Here is a 17049-nt window from a genome sequence, read left to right on the forward strand (position 1 = left end):
ATCGTTAAACTTGCAAGTATATAATCCGGTAAAGTATGTCAATTAATTTGTCGATATCCGCTCGAGTCGAGTATATTTAATAACCAATGCAAAGGTTCTAGAGAATGTTCGTCTTTACTCCAAGCGACCACAAGAATTCGAAATGCTTTACTCGATCAAGGACAGAAAAGAAAAAGCGCCCGCCCGTCGATCTTATAATTTTCCCAATCTACCACCGTCCTCATTCACTTTCGGATGGTCAATGCCGGACTTTCGCAGGATATTCTCCAGAACAATATTATGAACCGCACCTACGCCTGCTAAGCTATAGCCCAGTGTGATTAATTCGACTATTCAACGATCAGATATCCAACGCAATTCGCAAGATGGTTGCTCAAAGCTCAAGAACGGCTCGTACGGCTCCTGTCTTTCACGCGTGCACGCATACATTTTGGTAGCACTGTAGGGAATGTAACATCTCTAGCCTAAGATGCGGAATTCGGAATTCGACATCAGATGTCTTAGCTTACGTCTACCCATCGACGACCATGCATCGACGCACCCGCAGGGCTGCCAAGCCGGTCAATGTGGGTGGCCATGGGTGGGCGAGGATGTGATGTCATCCACTGTCGAGTCCACTGCATTGCGCTGCTGGGGGAAATTCCGCCACAGAAACCTGAAGGGAAGCGCATGATGCAAAGTTCCTGCTCTTCCTTGCCAGTTCACTGAAATCTCTCAAGCTCCTACTAGTCGTAGTTAATACCGACTAATGTTTATGGCCAGTATAGAGTAATTAGGTCAGGAAGGGAGTTGCCGCGGGTCCTGTTGTGAAGTTCTTAGAACATACCGACTCGAGTACTCGAGTACTCGCGTACCCGGATTTCGAGCAGCGCTAGCTCGAGAACTTGTTCCAAAGTTACCATCATCACGATCAGTCTGCAATTTACAATGTGCGATACCCCACGGGGGGGTTTCGACTAAGCAACAAAGAATGTATACATGTATTTTTAGCACATCCACGGTCTAGACTGACAATGGCCACGACCTCATACATAGCAGGCGGGTTACGAGACTGTGCACGTTCAAATTACAACATCTGTCAACACAATAATCTCTCTAGTATTCCCATTGCATTGATACTAATATCATCGGACAAAATTACAAAAGAGCGTCCCACAATTACTAGTTAACAATCCCTCGTCCAAAATAAAACGAAACTGAAATGATCAAAAAGAGAATTCAGAATTCTTTGTCTGAGAGTACTTAGTATCTATCCTCAATTTATACACCCACAACCTCAATAGGAATTTCTTTCCCAACACTAATACTATGAATCTTCTCTTCCCAAACTCCGTACCTGAAGATCCTCTCAAACAGCACATTCAACTGTGCAGTACCATAAATCCTAACATCAACAGTTCCATCATCCCTCGTAAAACTCGTGGCTGAAATATCCGCCTTAACAACACTAATATTATCAATCTGCTTCGGTGCCTTCCATCCATGCCAGTTCACAGACTCAATAATCGTGCTCTCGACGCTGAGCCAGTAGACATGAATCTTAGGGAAATCCTTCTCGGGTGAAACAGTGGCTGAAATTGGTGTGAGGAATGGGGCAGCTGGGATGACAAATTGGCCGATTCTCCAGCCACCGGTTTCCCAGACTTGTTCTGCGAGAGAGCCGGTCACGGTTTGGAAGTAGCCGCGGATGGAGGGTGGGTTGGCATCCCATTTATTACGGTTGACGAAGGAAATGTAGGTTCCTGGAAGTGGGTCTCCCGGGAGAGTGGCACCCTTCTTCCAACCTTGACCGCCGCCGAAGGTGTATTCCTCGAGCTTGTTATTGGTGCCTTGATAGTAGACACTATATATCCAAATGCGTCAGTCAATTCAAGTTCCAAACATTCCAAGATCCAGAAAACGGGATCGCAGCGCTAAGAGGGTATCAAAGAAAGAGTATAAACGTACCGAAGATTGGCACCTCCGAAGGAGACAGCACCAAGCTTGCTGTATGGTGCGACCTTGACCTTTGCGGCATTCAAAGCACCATCATACTTGTTATCGGCACCGTTCTTGGTGTCCCAGCACCATTCCTGGAGTTCGAATTGTGGACTAAGGTAATAGAGACGGACGGTGTCCTGGGGCCCCCATAAGAGAGCCGTAAGTGGGGTACCTTGAAGAGCCTTTCCAGGAGCAAGGACGGTGGAAATGACCCATTCACCATACCACCTGGCCTGTTTGATAGAGCCATCTGCAGCTTGGAACCAAACGAGCTATAGTTTAGAAGCTGTTAGATAGGTTTCTGGCTCTAAGAAACTATATTTACATAGTAATATATCAGTACTTACATTCCATGCTCCAGTTGGGGCGATGTATGAGGCGAAGGCGCTTCTATAGAGGAGTTCGTATCCGTAGATATCCTCCTCCTTAGCTAATAACGTTCGAACACGAAAAAAATTAGTCCCCTTGATATATGAGTAGCACGAATAATCGTGCACTTTCTTTGAGATATTGATTCTAGACTTACTAGTTCCGCCCTCCGAACTATGGGAAGACGCTCTTAAAGATTTTGGAAACTCAACAGGCATGTTGATTTATATATCGCTGAAGATAAAATAAAAGTTATGACAACTGTCCGTGTATAAATGTGGGTAAGTTGATTGTGCTTGTGTGAAGATGATTGGTATTCAAAGAGGATGAATTGACGAAAAGGCAGGGTGGTAGGCTCTCTTATATAGATATACCTCTATAGATCTAGAGAGGGGTCGTAACTATTCGATTAAGCATACGTATGAGTTATCGATAGGCACGGATACTGTAATGCACCGGACATGTGAAATCCTGGTTTTGGTCGAATCAGAATTCCAGGAGTAACTGATGAGCTCAACAGAGGACCCAATTAGCCAATTGATTGCTATGTAACCGATCATTAGTTCTACAGCAATGCGGAGTAGCTCCATTCGGAAGATCTCCCATAGTCGACCATAATGCACGCATTACATGGATGCCCAAGTACAGGTATATGATAGGATCACCGAATTCAAGGCCTTAATATCTCTTCTTGCATACGGATATACCGCCTTTCAATTCCACAGCCAGCCATGGCGCCACTATTCAATCCTTGCAGTTCACTTTCGATGAGGCATATATACATATTGTATTTATTTCGATTAAGTTCAGAGTACAATCCCTACAATCGATCGAATATATCTAGCCGCCACATTCCAGCCGCGAATCTTAAAACTACCCCTCACGAACGATTGACCCAAAGGGATTGACAACCCGTGTATCCCACCAAATCTAGTATACTAACACAGAAGTTGAAGCTTTCAAAATCTAGCCAATTGAATACAAAGTCTAGTAGTTAGCTCTTTGTGATCTCGCCAGGTACATATATCTGGCTTTAATTTTATCGTACAACTATATCACGGACCACGACACCGATGTACTCTTTCAAAATTTAGGTCCCTGCTGTACTAGCTAAGTATATTTCCTGCCCCGACTAATGGGGATTAGGAATAGTACCGGCCTTTACCACATGGATGGACGGACGTCAATCGATCGGGTGCTGGCCGAAATATCGAGCTGCAGAAGAATGCACATCCCCAATTCCCTTCTTAGCTTAGACTAGTACCTAGCTTCTCAATTAACCTATAATATGCGGTTTGTCTCCTCCCTTACTGCAACTACTTGGAATCGCACTCGGTAGGCAGCTCGCTTTACTGATACTCAGATATTGATATTCAACATTGCGTGTATATTTAGGGTTATTACATCATGACATTAGTATATCACGACACCAGCACACCATGATCCAAAATTTCCCAAGCTGATTGAAGGTTTCCAAAGGCCTTGATACTCATATATATATCGATAATATCGATATATTTTGGTATATATGAAATGTCCATAAAATGAACAATGTATGTATACGATATGTACATACATCTAGGACTCGAAGATGTGTACATGTACCTCGAGCTGAACCTTTATAGCTAGCAGTTACACAAACCCATTCAGCTTCAGCCATGGCCCCAGTTCGCAGGAAATAATTCTGCAACTTGCCGTGTTACGTGCTCGCTACCCCGCTTTGAAGAAAACCCAAAACTGCCAGAGAGAGGTAAATCTGACTTCGACATACACCATTCCAACTCTCAGCCTTAAATATAGGCGCTTGATGAGGGAGCTGACTAGCTAGCTAGCTATATATCCCGCTCGACAGCATTCCTATGCATGCATATTGTTCATGCCCGATCTAACCCGACCGATTCGCCCTCCACAAGTACTTAAGTCATCGCCAATTAATTGCATATTAGAAATTTTGTATCCCACATTAATGAGTATTACTTCACATCATTACATATTTCCAATGCCAAAAAGCCCCCTTGGATTACGAAATCTTCCCACTCCAAGCTTGTACTCTCGCTCCGTGCCGCACCCGCAGATCACAAAAAGTCCCGACCCGATTGCGAACCTGCATGCATGCTGCATAAGCTTTGGAATGCCAACACTGAACGAACACGAGCGTTAATTCGTGCTCGGCTCCAGAGACAAAACTAGCTCCTGCATTTGATCCAGAACCGAGAAAAAAAAATCTACAGTAACTATTCACTCAATTGGTAGGAAAAAGCTGCATTGCATCACTGAATTTTCATGCACCATCTATCGAAGTTAGCCTCGAATCTAGGTATATCGAAGTAATCAAATGTTTGTTACACTGTTAACAATGTTACATGTTGCATGTTGGTAAATGATCGAGTCGGCTGTGTAGCTGCTGTACAACTTCTAACAAACTCGAGCACGAGCCCGGCCTCGAGTCGAAATCGATACATCTCGAATTTCGAAACGAGTGCCATATGCCATTGCATCGCATGAGTTTTCCTTGATGTTAGATTTTTTTTTTTTTTCCTCCTCTCGCGTGGCGAAACAGCCCTTTGTAACCGACTACCCTTGATCAACCACATGCTTCTGTATACTGTTCCCTATGGAGGATACCAAATATACGGCGCACAAGTTTAAATTTGCCATTGAGCTCCCCCATGCATTCTATGAACTACTAAAGCTCAATGGTGCACAAACGAAAGGGAGAGCCCGGATCACGGATTTGACTATACCTAACTCATTGCAACTTTTTTCTCAAACTCAATTGGTCAAGACAGATATTTAACCCTGTACGCACAAGTAGGCTGTTTTAACCAAGCCACCGCACTGCATTAACCAACTGTAAGAGCATGAACGTTACATCTATAGGTATATATCCAATGAGGTACCGAATTAGTTAGTTAGCTGGTCCATGTATGGCGTATGGCATAGGAAAAGTATAAGTTTTTTACACCCCACTTAGTATAAGATATACACTATTCTAAATTACCGCTGCCCTTTGTGACGTCCGGGAACGAGACCACACAAAGCGCAGCAAGTTACCATGATATAAGAATATTGCATTACATTGGAAGTACACAAACCTGTACCACAATATGCACAGCCATATGATAACTCCACCAGTCCCACACATCGATCGTGAAAGGAAAACAAAAAGAGTAACCCAAACTCCACGTGCACAAAATGCTGTAAACCCCACACCGCGAACCCTCTAAACTCTACGAGATTCGGTTCCAGGTCCGAGTACGAGACAAGTGGTTCGGTAGGAATCAACATCCGGACATCATCCGTCTTCCATCTTCGACTTCGTCCATATATGCATATATGCATATTCAAACATCCCCACTCTTCCCCCCACGAAAGTTAACTTCCTCCTGTCCCACTTCCTGTTCCTCCCGCTCTCTCTCCTCCTTTTCCTCCTCCTCCCTCTCTACCTCTCTCAAACACCACCACCAAGCCCCCGCCGCCACCGTCTCAACGACGCACATAACCGGCATAACCACCCACAAAATCCACTCTCTCCACCGTCTACTCCTCCCAACTTCCTCAATACACTCTTTCCAAACCAACAACTTCTCATACTCCCTCCTCCCTCCCTTCAAAATCCCAGCTCCCCAATTATTATTATTATTGTTATCATTGGTATTAAAAAAAGCATAACACTCCCCCCCACCGATAAAATCCCCATACCTTTCAAATTGATGATGTACCTCTGATTGTGGCGGCGGTAACGGACAAACGCATATTTTGTATTCTATACCGGGCACGGTAAGAAACGTCGTTTCGTCTAGTTTATAGACTAATAGTGCGAATAAGGCGGTGTTTAGGAGTAAGAATGTGAAGAGGAAGCGGTGGAAGAGTTGTAAGGGGTTGTGAATTTTGAGACGAAGGTGCCCGGTTATGGAGAATATTGGGATTTTGGAGGGGTCACTTGTTGGGCTTGTGGTTGATTGTCCTGATGGCGATGGTGATGAAGAAGATGATGAAGAGGAGGAGGAGGAAAGTAGTAATCTATCTGTTCGGTGGGTGGTGTATGCTGGTGGAAGTGTGGTGGAAGGGGTATATAGTGGAAGTAAAGGTTCCGAGTCGGATTCCGGGGAGGTTATAGACTCCAGACGAGGTGATGGAGGAGTAGAAGGTGTCATCGTGAGTATATAGATAGAGCTACTTAAAGTAAACACTCTTATAATTATACACCAAAGGGTAATATAAGATGAATATAAACCCTCTTCGTCGTCGTAAGTATAAAATCACAATATCCAGTCGGTGATCGAAGAGTCAAAGGAAGAAGTCCAGCCAAAGATCTTTCAAAAAAAAAACCTTCACCTTCTCTTCTTCCCCCCTCATTCCATATATATAACTTCTCTTCCTCTCAGCCCGTCCAACAGGAGAAGGCCTTGTCAGGACCTTGAGGTAATTAAGAAAGAATTTCAAAAGAGAAAAAAAAGAGTTTTATAAGGTTACCACCGGCCTTTCACCCTTTTTAAACTCCCGAAGTTCTATAGATGGACGACCAAAAAGGGTAATCTACCCAGTTTGGATATTAAAAGGGCTGATTGACGAAACAAAAGGCTATTTCGCGAGAGTCAAATAATGAATATGTCTGAGATATAAAAGGTAAAGAAAAAAAAACTTAATCTACGACTATGTCTAGAGATATCGTCAGGTTGTAAGATTTGAAAAGATACACATTCGAATACTTAGACTCCTTCTTCGCCCCCCTTTTTCTATTCCTAGAAGAAAGGAGACTATACTCGTAACGTTACACATAGCATGGGATAACCTCTTTCTAAAATCAAAAATGTTGGAAGTCTTCTCGAAATAGGTGAAATAACAGCCAAATGTGTGTTGGATCCAACATTTCTTGGTGTTTCCTTGGCGAACAGTGCTGGGCGCATCAGGCCATGGAAAGGATCATGGCAAGCGATATCGAATCGATAGATACCTACTTAGGTATATAGATAGACACATGACCTAGATATTTATATTCAAGGTCTTGAGATCTAGAGAATTTAGGACAGTAAGAATGGCTGTATCATTTGAAGCGATACTAGTTGGACATTATTTACATGAATACACCTCCGTCAAAAAACATGATAAAAGGAAAAAAACAACCTCATTAACATATGCATACCCTCCCTAGCTACCCACATTATCATAATGCCGAAAGGACTATTAGTCCTACACTTGCATGAATCCGATACGATCGCGATTCGGTCCTGTTCCCGAAAAGTCTAGGTTTCCGGCCTTGTATAGGTAAATTGACAAAAGAGAAAGAACAAAATAACCCAATGTGAGGTATCATAAAAGCATTAGTTGACCCAAAAGATAACAAATGAAAAAATCCATCGTCCAAGATGATATCCACCATATCGATAAAAATAAATAAATGGCATTTTCGTGAATATCGATGAGTCGGAGCATCTATACCCGTCTCATCAGGTTTCATCTACAAACCGTCTTCCTTCTAATCATGCTAAATCACTGGTCTAAACATGGCTAGAAGATCTCCTTCTGTGTCCGGTCTTCTCCTCGTGCTTCTCATCAGCCAACCTCGCCAAATTGATACACAACAAAGTCGTGATGATATACAAAACCATCAACGTGGTTGTAAGTCCAGCCAGCGCCTTGACCAATGGCAAGTTCTTATTGGCATGGTTATCAATACCAGCTTGTTGTCTGGTCCATGTCAAATGCTGCCATGTTCGGTTCTGGGTACCGTCTTGATGGAAGTTGTAACGGTTCAGGACGACACCAGCGATATAGGTGACCATGAAGCAAAAATCGAAGAAGGCGGCGATGTGGAGGAGGAGACGACCGAGACAGCACAGGAGGGTGATTGAGTAGAATAAGATACAAATCGCGAAGGCAGACTAGTGATACATATATTTATTAGTATTTTTATTACCATTTTTTCCGTCGATTTATATAGCATGCTGTAGCAATTGAAGGTCATGAAAGTACTTACGGTAATGCAAGGCAACCAGATTTCAGGTGGAACCCGAGAATTAGCTTTGGCGTACTCGTTGACAAGGTACCCCGAGATACCGAGAAGCGAGACACAAAGACACCATTGTGCGATTCGGAAGAACCAAAGAGTAGTCTTCTCGAAGAACATCTTGATAAAGTATTTTATCTATTACGATAGTGCTATCGTGATAATTGATGGTGCGAGGTATGCAAGATGATGGAATGGGAATCCCTTTTTGGTGGTAGTTTTCCGTATCAGGCGATGGACCTTGGTTTGGCTGCAGATATCCGTAGCGGCGCGGAGAAAGAGACCTTGTCGGGATTCAGAAAGGTGGCAGCTGCAGCAGCAAAAGTGACGTGCTCGGATCCGATCCGATGCGATTTTAAAAATCGAATTCGAGGAAAACCGTAGTTCGTGAGAAAAGATGCAGAGAAGGGATATCTTGAAGTCGCAAAAAGTGCGATTTGGAGAAACAGGACAATTGGTTAGCAGGAATTCGAAATGGCCGAAAGTAGGAAGGCTGGGTTGGGGTGGATTGGTTGGTTGCTAGCTGACGTTTCTTTGCAGCAGACGAATCAACTGCGACGACAACGACATGTACGTACTTGCTTAAGTACTTATGTAAGTCAGTAAGTACTGTACATGTACTGTTAACCTGATGGCTACGGTTCTTACCTGCAAGACAGCGAAGAGGTCGAGGTAAAGGTAGCAACTATGAAAGAGGTAAGTATACTATACTATGCCATGCAACCAAGCAATTATGACGGAAGAGAGGAAGAGAGAGAGAGAGAGAAGTGGGATATGCGATGAGATGCGGAGTATAAGTCTCTTATTATATCGTCGTCATATACTAATAGATAAACTGACTGACTGACTCCCTTCCTGATCCTATAATCCTGATCCTTATAACTGAAATAAGGGTCCAACCGTGTACCAAAGATAATATATAATATAGCGCTCTGTTGCGCAAAAAAGCCTATTATCGATAGAGCCAAAGACAAAAAAGGATGTGGAGATAGTATCATGCAGACGGAGACAAATCCAGGAACGGACTTCAACTTAATAAAAATCTCTACTTCTGACCTTGACAGCTGCCCTACATCAGCTGGTTTGTTTTGAACCCCACAGCGCTACCTTTTCTCCTAGTTACTTTCACCGCTATAACATGTAGAACCCGTCGTGTCAGCAGGGCGAAGAAGCTGTTGAATTCAAGCGCCGGTTGTTTTATCCCGCGAACATGGGCTGGTCGTCGTTGGCCAGGCAATCCTCTCGCTACCCTGCCGAAAGCGGATATTCTGGTCGGTCAAACATGTTGAAAAGATGGTGTTGTGGGAGGACCACATGGGCCTGTGAGTGGTCAGATGTGTCTGTCTCATGGCGTCTTTCTCCCCAGATTTTGACTGTTCCCGTCTCTGCTTTTACCTGAAATTTATATAAAATATTTAGTCGATAGAAAAAGAAGTTGCAAAGACGGCTTCCGACTGGCCGATGGTAACCACGAAATTTAAATTATCGGAAACGTGGTAGCCATGTCTGTCTGTATGTCTGTAGATATCCGTTCAGCGGTCAGCTGCAGTAACCTAACAACAATCCCTGAAAGTTGAGCTACTTGAGCCCAATAAAAAACCGTAGACACAGCACGATTTACGACTTCGCTCTACTGTCTTCTAGTAGGATTTGAAAGGTATTAAACAATTTCTCTACTTCAGATAGCATAGGGTGTGTATGTCATATTGTATGCTTGCACGAGTCTGTATCGATATCTCCAAGAGTTGTTTTGTTGTTGACTCCGAGACTGTGTAGTTTTGCCGTGTGTTGAGGACCCAAACATCACATCAACCTCATCGAGGTTGCGATGGTCATTTTAACGAACCTCATCCCCTGCCATCAATTCTTATCCAAATCGCTTCATTTTAGCATCAATCGACTCCTTGAATAATTTTATGCATATTCGGTCCTATGCTTTTTAGCCGATTCCTTTTTGATCATGAAAAAAATCACGGGATCAGACGTGTTGGTTACGAGACTGTACAAGCAGCTAGAAACCTGCTGTGTTGTATAACAACACATACCAGAAAGCCTCAGACAAAACCCTCCAACGGTCGGTCAACGATGGCGATAGCGCAGGATTTACAGAACTTCAAAGCAAATATACTTGTCTTGTTCCTTCTTCCTCCTCCTCTTCAATACCGAAATAGATATGCTGACATAATTAACTCACTTTATCTATCACGATATCGACAAAACGTGCTGACAGAGCTCAAAAGCCAGCTGTCTCTGCAGGCCAAGCAATTTTTCCCGATTATTAATCTCCAACGGCTCGGTGCAACCGTCTATTCTTGCAAGTGGAGCCGAAATCTTCGAATCCTTCCATACTCCTCGGAATTCATGAAATTCGAAGTCGACGTCTCTCTATTCAAACCTTCACAATGGGTCTTAATATACCGATGATACGGTGTAATAAAAGGTCTAGAACTTCTAGAAACATTCGAAATTACTCATACTCGGCATCTCCAACATCCAGAGCCTCGGAGCCGATGAATAAAAATCCAAGCCTCAATTGCATTGTGCAATTTAGTCCGTATCATTGACACCGAGGATGCCCGTGAAGTCAGCAAATCCGAAGCTTAAGTGGTCTTCGCGAAACAATTCCCCCGTTGAACCCCTGCTAGTGTCTGTAAGCGACGGACTTTACATGACCTACTTTTCTGCTTGAAATGAAAACGTCATTCGATTCGTTCTTTTGGTTTTTTTTTAAAAAAAAAACGTTCAAAAGTTTTGGGGTCGCAAACACTGCAGGAAAGCTAAGGGAAGAACCACACCGACGGCTCACCCGGAAATGCGGACTTTGGGGAATGCATACGCATGTTGTTTGTGGCTGATTGAATGATTACTCCTCCACTTCTTTCTTCCTTCCATCTTCATGAGTGCATAGGATTGGAATTTCTCAAGTTGATACTCCCGTGCAAGTTGCATTATCAATCAGACCGAGGGTGGATGTTGTAAGTTGGAATGAAGGGAAGGTGGCTATAAAAATACCGGGATCGAACTTCAATGGACTCAAATGCTTCCACAATTTTATAACAGCAATACAATACGAATTCAATATATCCTCATCAGTATCCTATCTTCAATACTCGAGATACCTTCATACCTACCTTCTATCGCGAACATCAATCCTACAGATTTATAAACCCTAAGCCAATCAATTCAAACCGAGCACAAGTTATACCAATTTAATATCGTCACCATGTCGTCAAAGCTCTGGGGCACCGATCCATCCAAAACAGCCGTCATCAGACAAGTCACCGATGCAATCACCACAGTCTCTGTCCCTTTTCTCCGTATCGGTCTTCTCAAATTCGGTGGTAGAGCTACAATTAGTACGTATCATCCATATAAAATCCTAGAGTTATACTCATAAAGCAAAACAAATGATATATGATAAAACACCTACTAACATACCCTTCTCATCAGCCAAACTATCATCCGGCGGCCTCGTCGTCTTCTCCCCTACCGTTCTAACCGACGAAGTAGCCTCAACCGTCACCTCCCTCGGTGGTCAAGTCTCCTACATCGTCGCACCAGACATCGAACACCACCTCAACATCGGTCCATGGAAAGCCGCCTACCCAACAGCCCGAGTAATCGGACCCACAGTTCTCTACCAAAAGCGTCAAAAGCAAGGCAACGAAGACGTCCCATTCGATTTCTCATACAACTCTGAGAACAAGAATTCCTTGGTTCTACCGGAAGACTTCACTCGAGACTTCGAGCTCGAATATTGGGATAATCATATGAGCCATGAGATCGCTTTATTGCATAAACCGTCCGGGACACTGATCGAAGCGGATTTGATCTTTAATCTACCCTCGAAAGAACAATTCTCGAAGACGGATATTGATGCGACGAAGGGGTTTTGGACAAAAGTTTCTATGCATCTGTTCACTTCTTTGGCTGGGAAGAGTCAGCAGAGGTTTTTGTGGTACGGAGCTAGCAGTAAAGGAAGAGCTGGGTTCAATCGAAGTGCAAAGGTCCTCGATGGATGGGAGTTTGATAGGATCATCCCTTGTCACGGAGATGTCATTGAAACTGGTGGGAAAGCGACTTTCAGAAGGTTGTTCGCATGGCATCTTGCTGCTGCTGAAGCAGAGGCGAGGAAGACAAAGTGAGAGAGAGACGGAGGGAACTAGATTGTAACTAATCTTGGGTGGCCTTTGTGAGGGGGAACAAAAAAAAGACTGGTACTATAGGGACGAGACCAGATTGTAAGTAAATGGGAGGACTCTGTCATCGGGTGACTATTGGAGCTCATATCGTTCTTTCTCTGTTTTCCTTTCTTTCTTGGGAGTTTTCTTTTTTTTTTCTGGGGGTGTAGGTAGTTCATTCATGGGAATCGATAATGTAATTAGGTAATTTGCCCTTATAACATAATATATATTTCAATTCAAAACAAAAAAAGAAGAAAAAGAAGAAGAACCTCAAAAAGAAAACCGGTCGTGTGCTCATTTACCGTTTGTAACCCTAAAAAGAAGAAGTTTTTGATCTGACAATGGCGATTCAATTCAATCATGCATGCATACCTCGACAATCAATCGAGCAATCACTCTCAACTTCCAGACATTGACCCTTCCAGACCAACCAGCTACGCCCCATTAAATATCATGATACGCCACTGACAATGCTGATCTATCTTTAATCACATGCAATAGTCCTTCCAAAAACGAAAAAAAAAAAAAAAAAAAAAAAGGATTCTCTAAGACAGCATACTTGTATCCGGAGTCCGGAACTACAGAATGTCCCGTAGACCACTTCAGTGGAACCACCCAATTAATGCAGTCAAGCGGGAGGCGGGTCCGAGCTGTGCTCGCGTGCCCATCCATCCATCCTTTCGCCACGGTAGACATTTGTATACACACAGACACACATGCACGCCAATCCATCGGATCTGGATCGCACGATATCAAATCATGTACATACATACCTAGGCACATACCTAGGTAGTAAATCATATACCCCGTTTATTATTCTCCTTCTTAGATCCGAACGCCCAGGCCAGGCCTGCCGTCTGTGGGGAAGGGGGCTAAGGTTCCAAGAATCTTGACACCCACCCGAGAAAGAAAGAAAAACAAAGATACCAAGTGCTTATGTATGTATCGAATCAAATCGAATCAGTATCGAAGGCTGACGACTACTCATCTTCTGTGGCAAAATAACGCATGGGTATTAGTTACCGTTAATCTTCAGCGAATGCAATACCGCGCATGACCGAGCTGTCCCAGGCTGTCACTTTTGAATTCAATAGTATCAAATAAATAAATATAAAAAAAAGTAAAATAAGTAACGAAGAAAAGAAGAAAAGAAAAGAATGAAAGAAAACGTCTACCTACCATCTCCGGTTCTAACCTTAAACACTTTACCCCAGATTTTTCCGCTCCAGAGGCGTTAACACGAGTACAAACCATACCATACCACGCCATACCTATATCTGTCCTGTATCAAAAAGTAAAGAAAAAGATAAAGAAAAGAAAGTAAAGCTGAAAGAAAGAAAGAAGGAAAGAAAAAGTCTCAATAGGTATGCCTAATTAATTTCGGGGAAAGACTCACTACTATCGAATCGCGTGCCAGCAAGCAAGCCCTGCATGACCTTAGATTCGATTCTACACATACACCTGCATACACATACACACATTCAGTAACAATTCCGAACAAGGCAACTGGTCTCGTGCACCTGGTTTCCTCTCTCTATCTCTCGCTCGTATAACGAAACCCCCTTTCATGCAAAATATAAAAAAGAAAAGCTAAAGCTGAATTCATTCACAAAAATGTCAAAACGACCATCGTGAGGCAGACCCCCCTCGTGTTGTAACTTTTGTACCTTCCCGATCAGGTCTGATTTGACCGGTTTGCTTTTGTAGGCCTTGTATTTCTTTCTTGGCTTCATTAACGCTACTTGGCTTTCCGGGTTTTGGATGAGACGAGCAAGCCGTTTGACCTTCATACATACATACATCTTCAATAGATTTGAATTTGAATTCGAATTCTAGAAAGCAAAAAAAAAAAAAAAAAAAGTGAGGATCTAGTAGATGACTTAACTTGGACGTTGTAGGCGAAGGCTAACTGTCGGTAAGGATTCCCCGGATGTCTCAACGATATTCCGTTTTGAAGGCCTTACGCTAAAAAAGATACTAAAAGTATCCCTTCGAGCGTTTTACATACTATGTCTACAAGGTAGTATACACATGGCATTAAAAATACACTCTCCACGATTCGATTCCAATATATTATCCAAACTCGTGGTGTCTTTGTAACATGTTCCACTGCCCTGTAGGCCTGGAAGACCTGACAGGGCGTGGTGTGCTTGTGTTGTGACTGAGGTATTCCGGGAACCGGTTACGTTATTTGCTACAGTCGCCTTCGGACTTTTTCTCTGGTTTGGATCTTCCCAAAACACCGGATGCGAAGGCGAAAGAAAAGAAAAAGAACAAAAAAAAAAAAAAAAAAAATAGTATCAAGGAGGATTCCGGACTCCGAAGACGTTTTGGTCGTGACGAATATATTTTTTATTCGAACGGGGAATCAAGGAAAGAGAGGCTCGAGGACCGCCTTGTGAGAATATGTTGTAACCGACTTCACCCGCAAACCACCGTATTATTGCGTCTCTTGGTACTAGGTAACCACTTTTTTTCATTCTCGGTTTACTCGGACGACAGAACGAAAAGAAAAGAAAAACAGCCCCAAATTATTCAGCTGAGGAGGTAAGATAGTATATCAGGTGATATCATGTGAAATTCTACTAGCAATTGACGAAATATCATCCTATTCTCAATAAAAGCCATTCTCCCAAGCCCGAGTTATTTCGGCTTGGAGAGAGAGGAGGCGCTGGGCAAACGACGAGCCTGATTGGACAACCTAAAAGAGAGAAAGCGAAAAAAAAAAGGAATATTGAAATCTTGTGATAGAAACGAAACATATCGATCTCGCTGAACGAATAGCTTCAGTGGTTAGCCATGTGCCATGCACAAAACTGGTACCGACGGATAACTCAAAAAAAGAATCATGTATGTATTCGGAAACCCCGACGGAAAATAAACTTGAGATGGGGGCTTGAGCAGGCAGAGTTGCCACCGTTGTAACGGTTAGGTAATATAAAGCTCTCATTTTGTGGGGTTTTCCTTCATCTCCAATATCGATCCCCACAAACGCATTACACGAGGGGCGTCGAGAGAGAGACAGAGAGATTGAAGTACAAACCGGTTATGAAGGGGGGAGGCTGGAACCTGAGTTTAACTCACTGAAGCCGAGATGTAATCAATATTATATCGTATCGCATCGCATTGTGGGATCTTAGGAACAAGGTAGTGTATCAAGTGATAGTCGGTAGTTCCACACTGATACGAACCCAAGTATGCATATAATTGTCATCAAAATCAAAAAATTAAATATCTCGCATACGCTTTCTCCACATGTATAGCGTATGTCAGGATGCATGTCAGTATGAATGTACAACAGGTTGTTGTCGCATCTCGCCGGCCAGTCCTTTGTATTGTCTTGTATCTTCTCCATTATTCCTAAAATTCCATTGCGTAATGACAATGGGGTATCGAGATTAGCCATGGCCACTCTCGCTCGGATGCTAACAAAGTTTAACCACGCGGAAGCCATGATGCTCGTGCATGCGCATATCGACGGGGTCCCGCGCATCTACCACTTCAACATAGCATCTGGTTGGTTTTTTGCCTCCATATCAATCCACTGCTAAGCCGCATCTATATCCCATTTGGGTATCCAACCCCGTTATACTCTCAAAACCTGATATCAAAGATTATCAACAGAGACAACCTACCGCTATCAACATCCTAGCGTTCGCCCGAAGGCTACCCTTGGAGGCGTTGATAAACTGACAACTGGGCGCGCTTGGCGGCTTGGTGCAGCGCGACATACACATGCTCGTATCCGATATAGTCAGATATCATTTGGCGGATTGTATGGGGAAGTGGCTGGAATTTCGAACCCGAGTCTAACCTTTCGTGAATTTCAGCTTGATGTGCTTCTGGGCTTTCCTTGTTTGGTCGTTAGTGGGGTTTCGTTAGCCAGAAGCTTGAAATCCAAAAGCACCTTAAATTTCTTGGTCGCCTGTCTGCCCAGCGATTGTGTTCTGGATGCCTAACAAATTGGTGGGGATTGGCGACAGGCGGGTAGTCCGGACCCCACTGAAGAAGGGCCAATCCATGTTCGTCCATTGATCGTGGGATTTTAGCTTTATTCCTTTTCTGTTTTCGATGTTCCTTTTGTCCCCCCCCCTTCTTCCTGTGGAAATACAAAGTGTTATCCTAACGTGACATTCCGGCGTCTGCCTATACTTGGTGGAAGAGTTTTCACGATAATTGGCTGAGTGTTTTTTTTCTTCTTGGTTTCTTTCCAACAACGCAGATTTCCTTTGAGGCCGCCTTGTTGGATTTTTGAAACCGTAGCTCCGCAAAGGAGAAAAGAAAACTCTGCAAATGACAGTGCATTGACGGAAACTTCGTCAGAGCGTCGAAGAAGGAGGGAAAAATCGCAAATTCAGCAACCGGGAAGTGGGAAGTTGGAGAAGAAAAAAAGATCAGGTACACACAGGTACATGTCATGTACATGTACTTCGTATCACCTCGGGTTGCCTCAAAACTTCCAAGACTTTGACTTGGACAGTACCAAAGCTTCGATTGCCATGGTTC

At 43.4% G+C, this 17049-nt stretch overlaps 3 protein-coding genes across 3 annotated transcripts; 1 reads left to right on the top strand and 2 right to left on the bottom strand.

Moving 5' to 3' along the window:
• Positions 1 to 1260: 1260 nt before the first annotated feature.
• AOL_s00076g540 (uncharacterized protein) lies at positions 1261 to 2567 on the bottom strand (the record flags this gene model as incomplete). Its single annotated transcript, XM_011123092.1, has 4 exons — positions 1261 to 1843; positions 1948 to 2252; positions 2328 to 2410; positions 2507 to 2567. The coding sequence occupies 4 exons, from the start codon at positions 2565 to 2567 to the stop codon at positions 1261 to 1263; spliced, it is 1032 nt and encodes a 343-aa protein (XP_011121394.1).
• Positions 2568 to 7850: 5283 nt separating this feature from the next.
• AOL_s00076g541 (uncharacterized protein) lies at positions 7851 to 8479 on the bottom strand (the record flags this gene model as incomplete). The annotated part of the gene is made up of 2 exons (XM_011123093.1): positions 7851 to 8234; positions 8330 to 8479. 2 exons carry the CDS (start codon positions 8477 to 8479, stop codon positions 7851 to 7853), a joined length of 534 nt encoding a protein of 177 aa, XP_011121395.1.
• Positions 8480 to 11582: 3103 nt separating this feature from the next.
• AOL_s00076g542 (uncharacterized protein) lies at positions 11583 to 12504 on the top strand (the record flags this gene model as incomplete). The annotated part of the gene is made up of 2 exons (XM_011123094.1): positions 11583 to 11715; positions 11810 to 12504. 2 exons carry the CDS (start codon positions 11583 to 11585, stop codon positions 12502 to 12504), a joined length of 828 nt encoding a protein of 275 aa, XP_011121396.1.
• Positions 12505 to 17049: the final 4545 nt, after the last annotated feature.

This window comes from Orbilia oligospora (assembly GCF_000225545.1).
Source record: "Orbilia oligospora ATCC 24927 unplaced genomic scaffold scaffold00076, whole genome shotgun sequence".
Lineage (NCBI taxonomy): Eukaryota > Fungi > Ascomycota > Orbiliomycetes > Orbiliales > Orbiliaceae > Orbilia > Orbilia oligospora.